Here is a 17,225-nt window from a genome sequence, read left to right on the forward strand (position 1 = left end):
GGCTGTGCAGGGACAGAAAATATATTTTGTATGGATATAAAAATTTGAAACCAGTATTTTTCAATTAAAACGAAATTAAAATAACACGCTCCTTGTGTATAATGCACATCCTGTGTGCAATGCATACTCTGTGTATAACATGCATGGCTCAGAAACCTATATAAAACGTTATTACCAGAATGCACAGATTTTATATAACTCATAAGCCCACAGAAATGTTACTATCTGTTAAAGGGTACATGTTGTATTAAGAAAAATAATAATCATATGATAGAGAAGAAACAATGCTGTACTTATTGCTGTGTTAATAAGAACATTGTTCATTTATGACACAAGCTTGTAGACAAATGTAAAAAAAATGTCCATCTTAGTATCTGCAAAATGACTTAACAGCAGTACGTAGCCCACTTCCTGGAATTCTGTGTGCCAGAAGTGAGAACTCTCTGTAATTAGTCATTCATTTAGAAAATATGTGCTCTTCACCACATAATAAACCCCAATTGCCTTTATATGTTATATATCATTTAATGTGTAACATGATGTAATAGTATATATGTATATCTCTATGTGTACTGGAACATATAGCTGTATTGTACTAAATGAGGAATTTACAGACAAATAAAATTAACCATTCATAATTGTCCTTTTTTCTCTTACTCTTGCATGAGCAATCTAAGGATGTACAGTAGTGTAGTACATTTAAACATTCTGTACCATAAAATCTAATTTAAAAAATATGACTTCTTACTTGTGCCCTTCGCAAATAAATACATATCAGCTTAAAATATTAAATAAGACGTATTTTATTATAGAGTACACTTAACATAAACACAGGAGACATAAAAAAAAACTAAGAAAGAATGTGGCATTAATTACACTATTAATGTTTTAAATAGTGCATCTATGCACAGTATCTGATTTATAGGCTACGGATGTCTAATAGGGAGTTTGAAGTTGTGGACCATGTGATCTATTCAACTGATCTAAGCAGCAACAGATCCAAATCATTTAAAGAAGGTCTCTTTGTGAAAACGAACATCTCTAACAGAGTCGCTTTGGAGTATTTAGAGTCTCATTTGTCTTTAAATATAATTTTAAAATGTTATATATATATATATATATATATATATATATATATGGTGGGAAACAGGGCTACATACATGAATATTTTGGTCTAAAATTATATTAACAAATATCCATGCAGTTTCATCAAATTCAGAAGAGCATTCTGAAGACACAGCCTTCATTTGTCAACCAATCAGAGACTCAGGAATATTCACTCAAAGTGTCATCAAAATTGGATGAATAATTCTCAAGATATAGCCTAGAATCCCATTGTGACATATGTGCATAGTGGCACATTCCAATCATGCAGAGTTCTCAGAGGGGATATGAATCCATCATCAATAAGGGAAGGCTCTCTGATTTGTCAGTTCCTTGCTAGTTCAATAGGGACCCCGGAGGCACCCAGGCTTTGATCTAATTTGTTTCCATACTAGAGCGTTAGCAGGACACCCTGAGTCACTAATGATGTTTGCACTGCTGATAAATACTGCAAATGGAGACAGCTAGGAAAACTGCAGGATTTATTTGTTTGTTTATTGGCATGTTTCAAGAGATCATTTCAAGATACTGATCAAGCCAAAAGGATCATGAATCAAAGATGAATGCCATCTAAAAGCAAGCGATAATGCCAGCATGACAAAAAGATGATCCCTGTAATCCTGAAATTGATTTTATAAATCTTGAATGTACTCTGGTATGGCCACACAAAGGTAGTAATGTGAAATCCATATATATATATATATATATATTAATTTTTAGTACTATATATTAGAAAGTGCTTTAGGTTTTTCAACAAGCATTTTAGTCCTTAACCTAAGCATAATTCAACCGAAAGTGTACATTCACAGAAAAAAAAGAAAATGCTTGTCTAGTCATAAAATAAAATTGAGCAGTCTGCAGTCATCCATTATAATATTGCTATCTGTAAGCACAACACTGGCACAAGCTATCATTTGGGCTTTCGTGTTCATGCAAGTACAACACTTCGAGTACAAATAGCCTGAGATCAAGTTTCCTCAATAGATTATAAAAGTTTGGTAAATTTGCTCAGTAATTTTGCAGTTTAACATGTCACCACATAAGTGTGATGGATACGATAGTGGGACCAGTTCATAAACAAGTAAAGTTTAATATATTTAATATGTGTATTTTACTGTAATTCTTAATTTATTTATTAGTTGGAGCGGTTATGTATAATGCATGATGGCATTAAGTACAAATTTCTGGATGAGTGTGACAGCGTGGTCGAGTGTGACAGCGTGGTCGGGTGTCTATGGTGGTAAATAAAATATGATAAACAAAAAGCATAACTCAGAGAGCCAAAGTCTGGCACTATCCCAGTGAGTTTCAATTTAAACAAAGGAGCATGTTTTTCCTCTCTCTCTCTCTCTCTCTCTCTCTCTCTCTCTCTCTCTCTCTCTCTCTCTCTCTCTCTCTCTCTCTCTCACTCTCTGAAGCTCAGACAACTCCCTCAAAATGGAGCTTCAGGTTCTCGTTTTATAGTACATGGCTGTTTCCAATTAGCTCTTGCTCTGCCACAATGAAAATAAAGTTCAGGGGAAATTAGAATCAGGCCAGGAGAGACTCTCAGAAACTAATAGAATGGTGAGAGTGTTCTTTTGAATGAAAGCTCTAAATCATGTCAGATTGTCAAACAGATTTCCTAGTTGTCTTTGGAACAACAGTTCCTCATGTGAATTTAAAATAGGTTTCCGGTGTGGGGTGGGAGGGGGATTCATCTAATTTTTTTCTGTAGTTGTCGGTTTACATTCATGATGGTAATATAACACGTATACCAATATTTTAAATACTATACAATGGGTTTATGAATTATACACATGCTTTTGTTCATTTACCCAATTCTCAAGACAAAAATATAATTGCAAAATATGAATCAATCTAATTATGTCAATCAATGTATCTTTACATATCATTGTAGATTCTGTTTAGATCAAGTTTATAGCAGCAGTTGATTATCTCTAACCAGTTTGTACTACATGAACCAGTAGCTAAATACAATCCTTTTACAATTACAGGTCACATATTATATAGTAATTACATATACATGTGTATAAGTAACTATGATCCTTGTCACCTGATTCTGAATATTATCCTTTATCCAACAGATTCTTCCTAACAAGTATTATTATTATTATTTATTTATTAGCAGACGCCCTTATCCAGGGCGACTTATAAGATATCACATTATTTTTACATACAATTACCCATTTATACAGTTGGGTTTTTACTGGAGCAATCTAGGTAAAGTACCTTGCTCAAGGGTACAGCAGCAGTGTCCCCACCGGGGATTGAACCCACAACCCTCTGGTCAGGAGTCCAGAGCCCTAACCACTACTCCACACTGCAGCCCTACAAGTACGCAGAATCGCATATTAACATTAGTTAAGTATAAAGCTGTCTAAAAATACAATAAATAAACCTGTAATAACATAATTAATACCTGTGCGTTGATCATCACCTTCCTGGTTTATGATTGACCTTGTCTTTCCTGAGGCCCTTTCGTTTTGGACACTCACTGTAACATGTCAGCATGGTCATTTTTCTTGCAGGTAGCTATTAACACCTAACAGTCCCCCTTTAGGTCTGTTTATTTAACTAGATATTTTTGATGAAAAAACAAAATGTTCTTGTCTAAAGTTCCGATCACCTAGAAATGGTATATGATGAAGCCTAGATATTTCGGCAACATGTCATTGTGTTGCTGAGCCGCTTCGATTATAGATGCAGGATTATGTTTAGAAAGACGTTCCTGTATAATAGCTTCCAGAAAACACTAATTTAAACTGCAAAAAAAAACCCAAAAAACACACACGTCATGGAAAAATCTTTGATTAAAAAAGCAGAAAAAGAAAAAGAAATTGCACAACTGCCGTATACATATTGAAAGTCCAGAACCAGACAAACACATTTATATCACATTTGAGAGACCAGGCTGACACACACATGCTGCACCACCCACACTATACATGAGGCAGGCTGCTAGGATTGTCTAGAAATAATGGATCAAGGTTACAAATAAAGTGAAATCTTGCTAGAAGATGGTTTGGTTTAAATAATAGTCACAAATTGACAGATCATTTTCCCGGGGTATTTATACTCAGTGAGTACAGTTAGGGTGTGTGAGAAGAGCTGAGACTTAATACTATGTGTTAATGGAAACACTTAAGGGGAGAACCATTAGCTGTATGGATTCAAATAAGAGTGTGGATTCTTTGAAGTTCAATGATTGGTCCCATTAAAACTTGTGTTTTTCCTTACAATCCAATTCTAAGATAGTCGTTTTATTTACTGGAATTTAGAGTGTTTTATGCTTCTGGAACTGATACTTATTGGATGTAAGTGTTCCTTCCTGGTCTGACATCACCACCAGCCATCCGTGTCACAGAACCTTTTCTTTTTGAAAGATGCATGGTTGTTTATTTCTAGTTTTGTTACATTGGGCTCTATTCACAAAACTGCAAGGACTGTTTTAAGAAATGTTCAGTGAAGGAATGTTTTTAAAGCCCATTTTGAAGTTCATTCTTATTGTTCTATTGTTCTGTTGGATCTGTCTTAAACTCTCTTTAATAAAAAAACAGTCCTTTAAAACAGTAAAACAGTACAATAAAAACACAATCAAACTAAATGGAAAAACACTAGAGAACGCACGCTAGCAATATAGGTCAATACCTTTTTTGTATCTTTTATAATTTCCTTGAGTTGCTGACTAGCCTCACTCATGCTAAGAACTTCCATTTGTTCCACAGCACTGGCAGCTACCATAAAAAAAGCAGCCCATTCCTGTCTTAAATAAAACAGGGTATTTTAAAGATTTTTAGAATCGACTTTTTACATTGTCACTGCTGCTACAGGTTTCCTGGAAATAAGAAGCAAATTCAGAGCTTCTAACCTAGTGTACTGCCAGATATCATGTAAAAGGAAGATACATGTTTGCTATAACACATGTTTCTTTCATAATTGCACCTTTTAGACCTATATAGTAAATGGAAGTGCACAATAGCTAAGAGCTATGGAATTATTTCGTTCCAAGGTCATCTCACTTCAGTGTCTTTTTTCGGTCAAAGCATGTTACTGTGCAAAGTCTCGTTACATTGATAGTTTTATTATAGGGAGCTGTATTCTAGATGGTCTTAAGGGGGTAGAGTGTTTTAGGTCATTTAGTGATGACATTTTGGTTCCAGATAATACTGCCCCTGCAGGTGAGATGATGTAAGCCCTATACCATCAGAGATCATAGACCCGACTCTTCTGATTGATCCAGTATTTGGTGTTAAGTGGTGGATGAGCTTTCTGATTGATTAGTGGAAGCAATCTGACTACATCACGGTAATTGTTCAAAACATGTGTTTCATTGAATTGATTGAAAACAGAGATCATTGCAAGTAATATCTGTGGGTTAATTCCAATGTTATAAATAGCAGCAGTGTGGAGTAGCGGTTAGGGCTCTGGACTCTTGACCAGAGGGTTGTGGGTTCAATCCCCAGTGGGGGACACTGCTGTTGTACCCTTGAGCAAGGTACTTTACCTAGATTGCGCCAGTAAAAACCCAACTGTATAAATGGGTAACTGTATGTAAAAATAATGTGATATCTTGTAACAATTGTAAGTTGCCCTGGATAAGGGTGTCTGCTAAGAAATAAATAATAAATATATAGATTTTTTTGTTGCTTTTTAAAATGTTACTAAGTGGCTTGTAAGTTGAGATGGCTGAAGTGTGTTGAGAGTGCCTTGCGGTAAATATTATAGCAGGCCATTGATTGGAATTAGCTATTTCTTTAAAATCTATTGACCAGGATTAATTTTACACAGGATTAGGTTTCACTCAGAGATACAATCTAATTAAAAAAAATAAAGGGAGCCGTGACAATGGTACTGAAGCTTATAAGAGGAAGAATATAAAAACGTTAGCAACAACACCTTTAATGGAGATAAAAACTAGGACAGCTTCCAATCGCTGTGTCTCCCGAGTCACATAATCATTTCTTCAAAACAGGTAATCCGTAGAAAGTTATGATACAAAATGACAGTTCCCCATATGAAAAATCTAAACACTTATCCTATCCTGTCCTTAAAATCCCATTAAAAACAGATTCTGAATTTCCCTCTTATTCTTTTGTGTGTTGTGAAGGAGTTACATCTCTTTAAACTACATAAGGAAGAGTATTTAAAGAAACTAAAGTAGATAAAGTTATAATTTTGGTCAGCTATTATTCAAACTTGGCAGGTGAACTCATGAGAAATTTTTCTGAATGCAAGAGGTCTCACCAGAGTCTTTCCTAAACTAACATGGAAATAATGCACACACACACACACACACACACACACACACACACACACACATTCAAACCTACTGTATACAAAGTATATAAAAGAGTTGTTCTACATCAAAACCAAGACAATGAATTGGTTACGTTGGTATTATATTTGAAGAGATTTTAAATATTTTGCTAACTGTATTTTATTTGTATTTATTATAATTACAGGTAAAGAAAAGCTTGCTGGTCGGGCATGGGATTTGGGGTTTTATGACTTTTCTTCTGACTGAGGAATGTATAAGGCAGGTGTTTCTCTAGCATTCATTCATTATGCGATATTTACTTTTTACTTCAAGAAACATTTGCAGGCAAATATGATGTAAAGTGCTACCAGGAACCAGGCAGGATAGTGGATCCAAATACCTGCTTATAATGGCCACTCAAGGGATAAAAGTCTTTGTAGATAACTTGCTGATTTTATGTGGTTGTTAATGATCTTGGTTACAAGTTGCTTCTTGTGTTTTCCATGATTTTCCTGACACTGTCTCACAGTCCACACTGACTCTCCCCCAGCTCATCTGCTCTTCCTTACCTCTAATGCTCACTCTTGTTATCACAGCCAATCCAGGGCAGGCTGACATGATCTAATATCCCTGATCCTCAAGCTCTCTGGAGTTCAGTGTGAGAGGCGATACGGAGCGTGACTGCCTTCTCTCTGACCTCTCCAACACTTCAGCCTTCTGCTTCTGGGGATAATAGGGAAATACTCAAGATGGTGAGTCACTAATGATCCTTATCGGAAACCTCCAAGGATAGGATTTGCACTTGCCATTGGAGATGAAACTTTTTACTGAAAACCAGCAGCATTTTTTTTTTCTTAAGTCCACTGAAAGCTGCTACTAGCAGATGCTGTGATGTAATATCAGATTTCCAGGAATGCTACATTTATAGGTTTTGATTTCAGGGTGGGGTACTATACATACAGTATTGTATACTGTCTTTATTCTTTCAACTTGCTTTTCAGACAGGAAGGTTATAGCATACATTCAATTGTACCTGTGAGTCCATTCACTAGATAAATCAGAAGATACGACTGAAATTAAACAAACAGTGAGAAACTGCTGAAAAGAGCCAATCATTTATTTTTAAAAAATCTTAAACGATATATAGAATATGTATGCTGACTGGCCAAAATATTGGAGAATGAAAGTAAAATTTGAAAATGTGTGCAAATGTTGAAGGGAAGGTTAATATACAATCCTGCATAAATGTATATAGAAGTTGATGCGGCACTAAATTGAACTGATACTATAAAACGTAATGTTGTTTTTCATTTTTCCCATTGGTTAAGCCATCGAAAGGGTCCTTTTCGGTGCTCTCTAATTTTCTCAAGAGGGCAGTGTAACACAAGCTCGACAGAGGACAACAGGAACAGGATTTACACATGCCTGTTAATCTTGTGAGCTCAGCGTTATAAAGGACTCCACCGTCAAACAGAAAGAGGAAGGAAATTGATATCATGGACCTCGACAAAGCCACATTGCCAAGGGTAATCTCACAGCTACAGTAGATTCAATTGGGGCCTTTCTTCCAGAGGTACGGAATGATCACGGGCTAGCAACACCAACCTCAAGTCTTGCTAATCTTCTTTTTTTCTTGGAAACCTTCTATTACTGCAATGAACAACTGCAGAAATCAAATCTGACCATGGCCACGCACCACATTACATTACATTGTACTGCACTACACTATCCATTGACTTTGAAAGCACATTGGAAGCACTGGAGACTCCATTTCACCACTGAGCAGGGGTATCACAAGCAATGTTTCTAGCTGTTCCGGACAGGCTGGTGTATTCACTTCCATCTAAATCATATCAAAAACGTCAAGCCACCCAGCAGAAAGTTTCATTTGCCTGTTTCATCCAATTGGCAAAATTGGATAGGCGTAACCATTGCTGTTTAAAGTGGTTACAGCTAATGAAATAATTCCATAAATCTTAGCTGTCGCTCACTTCCAGTTGCTGTTGTCTCACATATACAGTGTTTCTAGGTCATTTCACCGCAGCAGTGTCTTCAGGATCAAAACATGTGACTGGCTGCAAAACATGCCAGTTCTTAGAGATAGTGGCAGGCTGGTTAAATACAGGTTAGGTGGTGTTGAAGGAGTGAAGAGAATTTTATTCTCCAGGTGAAATGACCTACAGCAGGAAGTGTACTTACCTGGAAGAAAAGCATGCAGAATGAGAGCTTAGAACCTAGATATTATTAATAAAAAATACAGTTTGCAATGATATTTGCTTCCTAAAATTTAAAAACTTATGGATTACTTGTTTAATAATTCTTCTTATGTGTTTAATAATTCATATTCTGTTTAACTTCCTGGACCATGGCTATTTTATTTTCATTTTTATTTATGCCTCCATATTATTTAGGCACGGAGTATAATAATTGCTAGAGCCGAAACGTTAAATTCTGAAAACTTGCATGAAAAAGCTATAGGTTCACCAAACTTCATAATTCCATTTCATCCTCTGGCAAAAAAACATCCACCTTACTAGCAAAAAACACTCTCAAGTAATAACCATATATACTGTATCTGTTTCAATCTCTCTTTTTTTTTTGCTAATATCACTCTAATGTATCATTCCATACCCCCCAGAGTCAAGTCTCTAAGAATACAATTAGGTCTGAGTTTTTTGTTTTATTTTAATATGAATGGAATTATATTCACTTTTGGAGGTGCCAGTCTGATCTATTTCAATTTCTTTTGTATGGCTTGTGTTAGTTTTAATCTGCTCTGATTGTTTAAGATCTGTTCCCCAGGCTCCTGGATAATGTCAGTGGATAATGGGAATACAGTGCAGGAATAGGGGGGGGGGGGCATCACTGTTAAAAACAGGTCTAGATCCCCAGCGATAAAACCATACACGCTTATGAAATGTGTGGAGATCATGACCCTCAGGCAAGAGAGAAGGACCCAAGCAGTCCTGGAAGATAGGGTTAACTAGGTTTTAAATTTGCATCACTAATAAACACAAATAGTAGATAGCTGGTTAAATAAATAGCTGAACCAGCAACGTGGCATCAAATGGAAGCAATAATAAATCCAGATACAGGATTTTAAAAGTCAAATAGTAGTGATGGTTAATCAAAAAAGCATACCCAATATGAATCACTACTAATGATTAGTATGTTATGATCAAACTGTTATTTTTTGTTAGTGGCGAAAAATATATAGTAGTTGAAAGTTTGAGTCTTTGAGTCTGGTCATTTATCTAATTAAATGGTGACAAATTCAGATGGATGGTTGACTGACTGATTGATATCTTAAGGCACAGGATATCAATTATACATTGGCAGCATTGTATGAGCAAAAAATGATAACATATTCTGGTGTACAGCTTTGGCCAACGGTTTTGTATCACCTAGAACTACAACGCGGTATGTAATTCAATATGTAAACGTAACATTATTCAGCAGGTTTCATTCGACTAATAATATCTTTATTTTTTATATAGCGCCTTTCATAGTGGACCACCATCACAAAGCACTTTACAGAGGTAGGCTATGAACTGTGCATTATATGCAGAGTCACTTACAATAGGACATTGATTTGCTAGATCATACTAGCTTGCCCTTTTACTTTGATTATCTTAAGTTAACATTTACTGATTAAATGAAAAATAAATAAAAATCGAGTTTCTGTGTTTGAGGAAATTGTAGAAAGCAGGGCTGCTTAACTCGTGTTTTGGGGTTATTCTTTTCATAGCAGGAATTCATATGTAATTATATAAAAAATTAATTTTACAGACTGCTCTGTAGCTGCCAATAGAAATATGTCAGTTACTAAAGAAATGATATGTGTAGTGTCAGAAAGTGGTACAGCATCAGAATGTAGTACTTCACATGTACCCGTTTCACGGAAGAAAATGGTACGCTGTCAATGCTGCGGTGACTACTGCACAAATCACTACAAACAAGACAAACTGTAGATCACCCACAAAATCGTATATGTTTACAATTTTAGATAACCCAATTTGTTGCTCATCACTTAAAGCCACATACATTTGCTGAATTGTGAAAAAAAACAGTTTTAAAAATAACTTTAAGGGCCAAACTCAGTACTTCGTACCCCGTTCAGATGGTCGTTTACTTGTTTTCTGATCTAAAATAATTATACACCGGTATTACAACAGCATAGCCCTACCCCCATATAATCAAATATTGTAACAGCTAACTATGCTGATATGGGTTTATATGGTACAAGGTTTATTCGTACAATTTGGAAAATTACAAAAATCAAGAGGGTAATTTTGTAACTGAAATACTGTATTTCAGCATTGATCTGTGCAACATATGCTGCGTCTTCTCAACAGGAATGCTCGAAGGCGATAGGAATAAAATTATTATTTATAGGGGAATCACAGAATGTGTGTGGGGGTATTGCTCGTCAGCACTCAATTAAGTCTTATCAGTCTTTCTAGTACAGTAAATTGATTTCTGTTGCACAGGGCATGTGATTGTATAGTTTAATGCCCTGACGCATTAAAGCAAGCCATGTAGGGTTGTTTTTCTTCTGATAGGAGAGTGGGTGGGGGGCAGCAGTCCACTCCTACCACGGTCGGTGGCTCCATCTGCGTTTAAAACTAGAATCTACGGAGACGAAGCGAGCTGTTTCCAATTCGGGTTGTCAGCATCAGAGAGCCTCCTGTGTTTAAAGTGCCTGTGCTTGTGCAGATGAGACCAGATTTAGCCTTCACTTGACGCCGAGTCCTGCAACACAACCGCACTCCCATTCTTCTACCCTTCTTATCATTTAACGAGACTTTATTAAGCTAAAGGATTTGCTTAAAACGGAGAAAAGTCAAACAGATCACCCGTTTGTCTTTTCTGCTTGTTCCACGCGTTTTTATAATGCGGAGCGCACTTTGAAATCTATTCTGCTACAGGTGCATGATATTTTTTAACAATGCATGTGGAATCCAGTTAAATGTTAGCAACTTTTGGATGTGTTTTCTGGGACGTTAATCGACGAGAATTTCCCAGTTTTCTTTCTGATGTATGCTGGATTCTGAAAAAAAAAAACCCAAATTGAAGGATCTTTATAGCTAAGGTAATATTGCAAACTATGTGTATTTAAGTATTTATTAATTAATTTTATTGGCATGCATGACGCGCAAAGCTTGGTTTCACTTTTCTGTCGCATGCTAAAAGTCAGTGTTGTTAAAGAAATGTGACTACATATGCATATTTATTTTATTTATCTATTTGATTATAATGCATGCTCTTAACGATTTACCATTGTTGGATGGTATGTCATGAAACTAATCATTTATCAGTTGCCATTTGAAAAAATAACTATATATATATATATATATTAGAACTTTTGTTAACTTTCTTTTTTTGCCATATGTTGCATTACACTATTGAGCTGCTATGTAGCATGGTTTGCCAAAGTAGCCAAATAAAAGGAGGCAAATTGTAATCACTTAAACCTTTAGTAACTGTAAATCACGTAGCATAATATTATTTGGTTCCTTTCAAAATCATCGTGTTAGTGTCTATAAACATACATGTGTTTTGTTTGAATTATATAGTGTGTCGATTCTTTTCGCAATTCTTCGACCATATACCTGGTAATACTGGTACCATATGGAAAAATAGACTCGGAATGATTTGTGCTAAATTATGGTTTCCATAAACTGTTTTTTTTTCCTCTCAGCATGAAATTAGATGCTATGACAATTATTATTATAATTTTTTTTTTGTTAAAATATAACGTTTTTTTAAAACGTAAAGCAACGGTATAGCAACTATTTAATCATACTGTTATGTAATGCTTGGCACAATGCTAAAGCCCTGTCTTCTGAAAACTTCAAATCCCATGGCAATCGTTTCCAAAAAGGTTTTGGCTGCATTGCAGAAAAGATAAGAAGTAGAAAATATGATTTGACTTGGCTATATTCCCCATTACACTAGCACTTGATTCAGTAAATCTACAGATCCTTCACCTATAAGATGTAGTAAGATTGGAGATACATGGACATGAGATGGGGAAATCCTCTATCAAAGTGGATCAGTCTTCAAATAATAATAATGATAAAAAATAATGGCTGTATATTTCTTTCCTATCGGTACAGTATAAGGGATATATTTTGACATACTGGGACACGAGCACTGTGTTTTAAAGAAGAAGATTATATCTTAAATGTTATAAAACAAAAACAACAACTTGAAAGAGCTTGCCTTTCAATTTTATATCCCTTAGTTGTTGAGTTAATAAAAAGGCTGGTTTAAACGCTGAGAAAATGAGCCCCACTAATGATTTAACAAAGTTGTCACTCATTTTATTTGCTTTACAATTTTGCATTCCTGCCAAAATTCAACCAAATGGCTCTGTAGAACTAAATCAATAAACTCAGACACCAAAAAGAAGCTGCATGTAATGTACAGATGTGGCTCAATAAATAGTGTGACCCTAGCTTGCTGCGCTGCCCCTTTCAAACGGTGCCTGGGGATGTGTGATGAGTTTCCAGATCATTGCCGATGGGTGGAAGGCTCTGTTTCCTTGCTACTTTAATGGGGTTGGTGGTACAACTGTTAAGAGCTATAAAATGGATGAGATGTCGCATACAGAAACAACAACAATCTTGATTTTGTCTTTTTCTTCAAATAAATTGATGAGTGCTTAAGATTATTATCCGTAGTCTGCACCCGGAGATTAGTTATATAACAATATCAATATTAATGTGTTAACAGAAATCGTCATGTGGAAAATAAATGGAAGAGCAGGCATTAGTAAGAACACCTCTTATGATTCTATCCAGGGTCCTTTCGTGTGTCTGTTAGTAATATGTGGCACATACTGTACCTTGTCATTGAAAGCTCTTCAATATTCACAAATAATCTCACTGGTAATGAAAAGTTTAATAGTTTATTAATAAGGCTTTATAAAGCTGATCACCTTGGCATTACATGTATAATTAATACTGTTTTTTTTTTCTCTTAACTGAATTCCCAGGTTTGATGTCACATTTAAGGTAAACATTTGAATGAGACAAAACAAAATGGAGCTTGGAACTTCTTCAGTCGCCAATGTGACAGATCCCTGGATTTACTCCGGTTTTTTCATTGGAAATGACTCCTCAGCAGTCTCCACTATTGCATCTACCAAGGTCGCTGACCTTATCTTTGACAAGACCAGCAGCGTGGTCATCACCTTCTTGTATTTTGTGGTGTGCGCTGTGGGACTGTGTGGAAACACATTAGTCATCTATGTGATCCTGCGTTATGCCAAGATGAAAACTGTCACCAATATTTACATCCTGAACTTGGCCATCGCAGATGAACTGTTCATGCTTGGACTACCCTTTATCGCAATACAGTTGGCCCTAGTCAACTGGCCTTTTGGACAAGCCCTTTGCCGGGTAGTAATGACCGTTGATGGACTGAACCAGTTCACGAGCATCTTCTGCCTGACGGTGATGAGCATTGACAGGTACCTGGCTGTAGTCCACCCCATCAAGTCCACCAAATGGAGGAAACCAAGAATGGCCAAGATGACCAATGGGGCGGTATGGGCTCTCTCGCTGTTGGTCAACCTGCCCATCATAATCTACAGTGGTGAGAGGAGAAGTCACAGGGGGAACAGTTGCACCATCATCTGGCCAGACCCTCCAGAGGCATATTACACAGGGTTCATGTTCTACACCTTCTTACTAGGATTCTTCATTCCTCTAACGGTCATCTGCCTTTGCTACCTGCTGATAATCATCAAGGTGAAGTCCTCCGGGATCCGAGTGGGCTCTTCCAAAAGGAAGAAGTCAGAAAGGAAGGTGACCAGGATGATCTCCATCGTGGTGGCAGTGTTCGTCTTCTGTTGGCTGCCCTTCTACATTTTCAATGTCACGTCCGTGACAGGCACTATCACCACCAGCCCTGCCTTGAAGAGCATGTTTGACTTTGTGGTGGTCCTGAGCTATGCCAACAGCTGTGCCAATCCCATCCTGTACGCTTTCCTGTCTGAGAACTTCAAGAAGAGCTTTCAGAACGTGCTGTGCCTGAAGAGGGTTGGGGGACTGGACGATATAGACAGGAGCGACAGCAGACAGGACAAGACCAGGATGATGAATGAAGCTACGGAGACCCAAAGCACACTGCTAAATGGGGATCTCCAGACCAGCATTTGAAACAGATTTGAAAGATGTGTTTCAGTCCAAATCAAGAAGTCTTTACCCCTTCATCTATGGAGATATCTATTTCCATTACCTCCACTGAGTGCCCCTGCATCATGGATGATCTGTTTCTGATATTGCAATATACTGACCCATTTAAAATCACTTCAACTAGTGAAAACCTGCACGAATCTGGACAAAACTTGGTGTGCTACATGCCATTTTGTTGTTGTTGTTTGGTCTTTGACTGGCAATTACGTAGATATAGTTAAAGTTTTAAAGACAGAATTCTTGAGAATTTTAAGTTATTGTACAGTATTTTAACTTATTTATAAGAAACTTTATAATTTATTGGCCTAGTTTCCTCAGATGTAGTATAGACAGACCAAAAATAATCATCCCCAGTGACCTGCTTACTGTATATTAAAAACCCTATGTGACAGTATTTGGAAATTCAAGATTGGACTTTTTCTGCACTCTTCAGAAATGTGAAAACATGAACATATTCTCAGAAAGGATTTAAAACAAGAGATATAGAAAATGCTGCTTCCAATAAAAGTTCTCAGAGTACCAACGCAATGTTTTTAAAAGCCATTTTTGGTTATAGCTTATTTTCTTTAAAGGAATATATATATATATATATATATATATATATATATATATATATATATATATATATATATATATATATATATATAATGATTTCCATTACACGAGAGTAGATGTTAAAACTTCATGCTGATTTGAACTCGGCTTTCGCCAAGATAAGCACCAACTAAGACGTAGCTTTACAGTAAACTAATGTGATCCATCTGTGTCTCCATCCATTTACGTTTCCTTCCATATGATGATGTAGATATCCTTCTGTCTGGTGTTAATGGCTGAAGTGTAATGCTGGCTCCAGGGATCAGCTTATTTTGCCTCCCTGGCGCATCAGCACACACAACGGCTGTAATGCTGTTATATATATATATATATATATATACAGTATATATCATGTTTTATGTATTTTGCAATGACTTAAATAGGAGTTTGTGCAAGTCATAATGAAGCAGCATAATAGCGGATTTATCGACAAACAACATGAATTCCATTAAGTATGCTAGTCGCTACCTTTGGTGTCTTAGAAGTTTGTATAATAGAACATTCCACTCACTGTGTGTAAGGTTCTGGAATCCACTCACTGTGTGTAAGGTTCTGGAATCCACTCACTGTGTGTAAGGTTCCGGATCCAGCTTTAGCCACCCTCTTAACTGTCAAAGAATCTTAGAATAAGTGAAGAAAACTGTCCATTTGTGCCATGTCTCTGATTTCTACTGTGATGCTGCATTGTATCTCCACTCTTTAAAATAATTAGTTAGACAATCTATCCAACAATCAGAATGGCTGGAGGTACTGTAGCTTTAAGTGAAAATGCTTTTTTTTTCCAGGGGTGCAGGGTCAAGTCAGTTATATTAAAAAGTTACATGAGTAATAGAATCCTACAATACAGCAAAGCTAATCTGTGCCACTCACCACAAAAAAAGATTATTTGACTTTGCTGTATAGTTTTTTTGGAATTGTGTTCGTATTTTCTAAAGAGTAGACATCTTGTATAGTATTTATAATTGTTAAACTGAAATCAAGTGTTTTCCACTTAGAATCGGAGGTGTTGCTTTTGCATGGGGCACTAAAATATCCCTGTAGAGAACTAATGAAGAAATATGGTTGGGTTAAATAACGATAATATGTAGAAGGAAAGAGAATATTATGACTGATGTATATTCCACTTTAATATTTTAACAAGGTATTTTCATTCACTTGTAGAAGGATTGATGTAATGAAAACAGTGCCACCAAAAAACTAATTTTATAAATATTCTGTACTCCCCTTGTATTAATAACAAGTGCATAATACAAAGTTGTACAGATTTGGTGAAGCAATCTATGAAATTTAATTTTTCTTAAATCATTTGCACAGAAATGTTTACTAATACCATGCAACTTGTATCCTGCATCCTTTTAAAAAAAAGTTATATATATATATATATATATATATATATATATATATATACTGTATATATATTAGTATTTATTTTGCGAATGCTACAGTATTACAGAGAAAGAAATCATGCTTTTTTAAAAAATTAAGCAAATTCTGTGTCAGGGAATGAATGCATTCCTGTTTGTAATTGTATTTGAGAAACATACTGAAGTCACTAGCTGTTTTATAGTTTTATAGTTTTTTTGTTTTTAGCCCATATGACTGTTGATAATTAATGTCTTTATTCAAGTTATTTTTAAGTGTGATGTGATGAATGTAAAAGCGTGCCTGTGCCTGTCTCCCTCGTCACTAAGCTGGTATATTGAATGTATTCTTCTTTATATGCAAGTGGTTTTATTTGCTTTTACAGTATTTGGCTGTCCAGTCCGAGCTATGGCTAGATCTCAACTAGGAGTTTCAGTGTAATTATTCAGTATGTTTCTTCTGTATTCCATAGCTACTGCAGTTTGAATCAAACAGTCTGTATTGCAAGCTTTAGATAGTTTGTTTGGTGTAAGCTTTCGATAGCTGTATACTGTATAACAGCCAAATACGTTCTGTAATACATTTTAACTATGAGTTAAGACGCTAATTCTGTAGATCCTATTTTTCTTACTGAAAATAAAACCCAAACCACTTCACAATTATCTCCAAGAACACATTGATCAATGAAGACCAGCGCACCA

General features: G+C 36.0%; 1 protein-coding gene across 1 annotated transcript; it reads left to right on the plus strand.

The window, feature by feature from the left end:
* The first annotated feature begins 10,892 nt into the window (after positions 1–10,892).
* Positions 10,893–15,134, plus strand: LOC117423444 (somatostatin receptor type 2-like). The gene is made up of 2 exons (XM_034039251.3): positions 10,893–11,456; positions 13,365–15,134. The coding sequence occupies exon 2, from the start codon at positions 13,396–13,398 to the stop codon at positions 14,530–14,532; it is 1,137 nt and encodes a 378-aa protein (XP_033895142.1). The 5' UTR covers positions 10,893–11,456; positions 13,365–13,395; the 3' UTR covers positions 14,533–15,134.
* Positions 15,135–17,225: the final 2,091 nt, after the last annotated feature.

Source organism: Acipenser ruthenus, chromosome 17, assembly GCF_902713425.1.
Source record: "Acipenser ruthenus chromosome 17, fAciRut3.2 maternal haplotype, whole genome shotgun sequence".
In the NCBI taxonomy this organism is placed as follows: Eukaryota; Metazoa; Chordata; class Actinopteri; order Acipenseriformes; family Acipenseridae; genus Acipenser; species Acipenser ruthenus.

What these genes read in the sequence shown, in the direction of transcription:
- LOC117423444 (XM_034039251.3), top strand. Translation starts at nt 13,396, where the DNA reads ATGAGACAAAACAAAATGGAGCTTGGAACTTCTTCAGTCGCCAATGTG.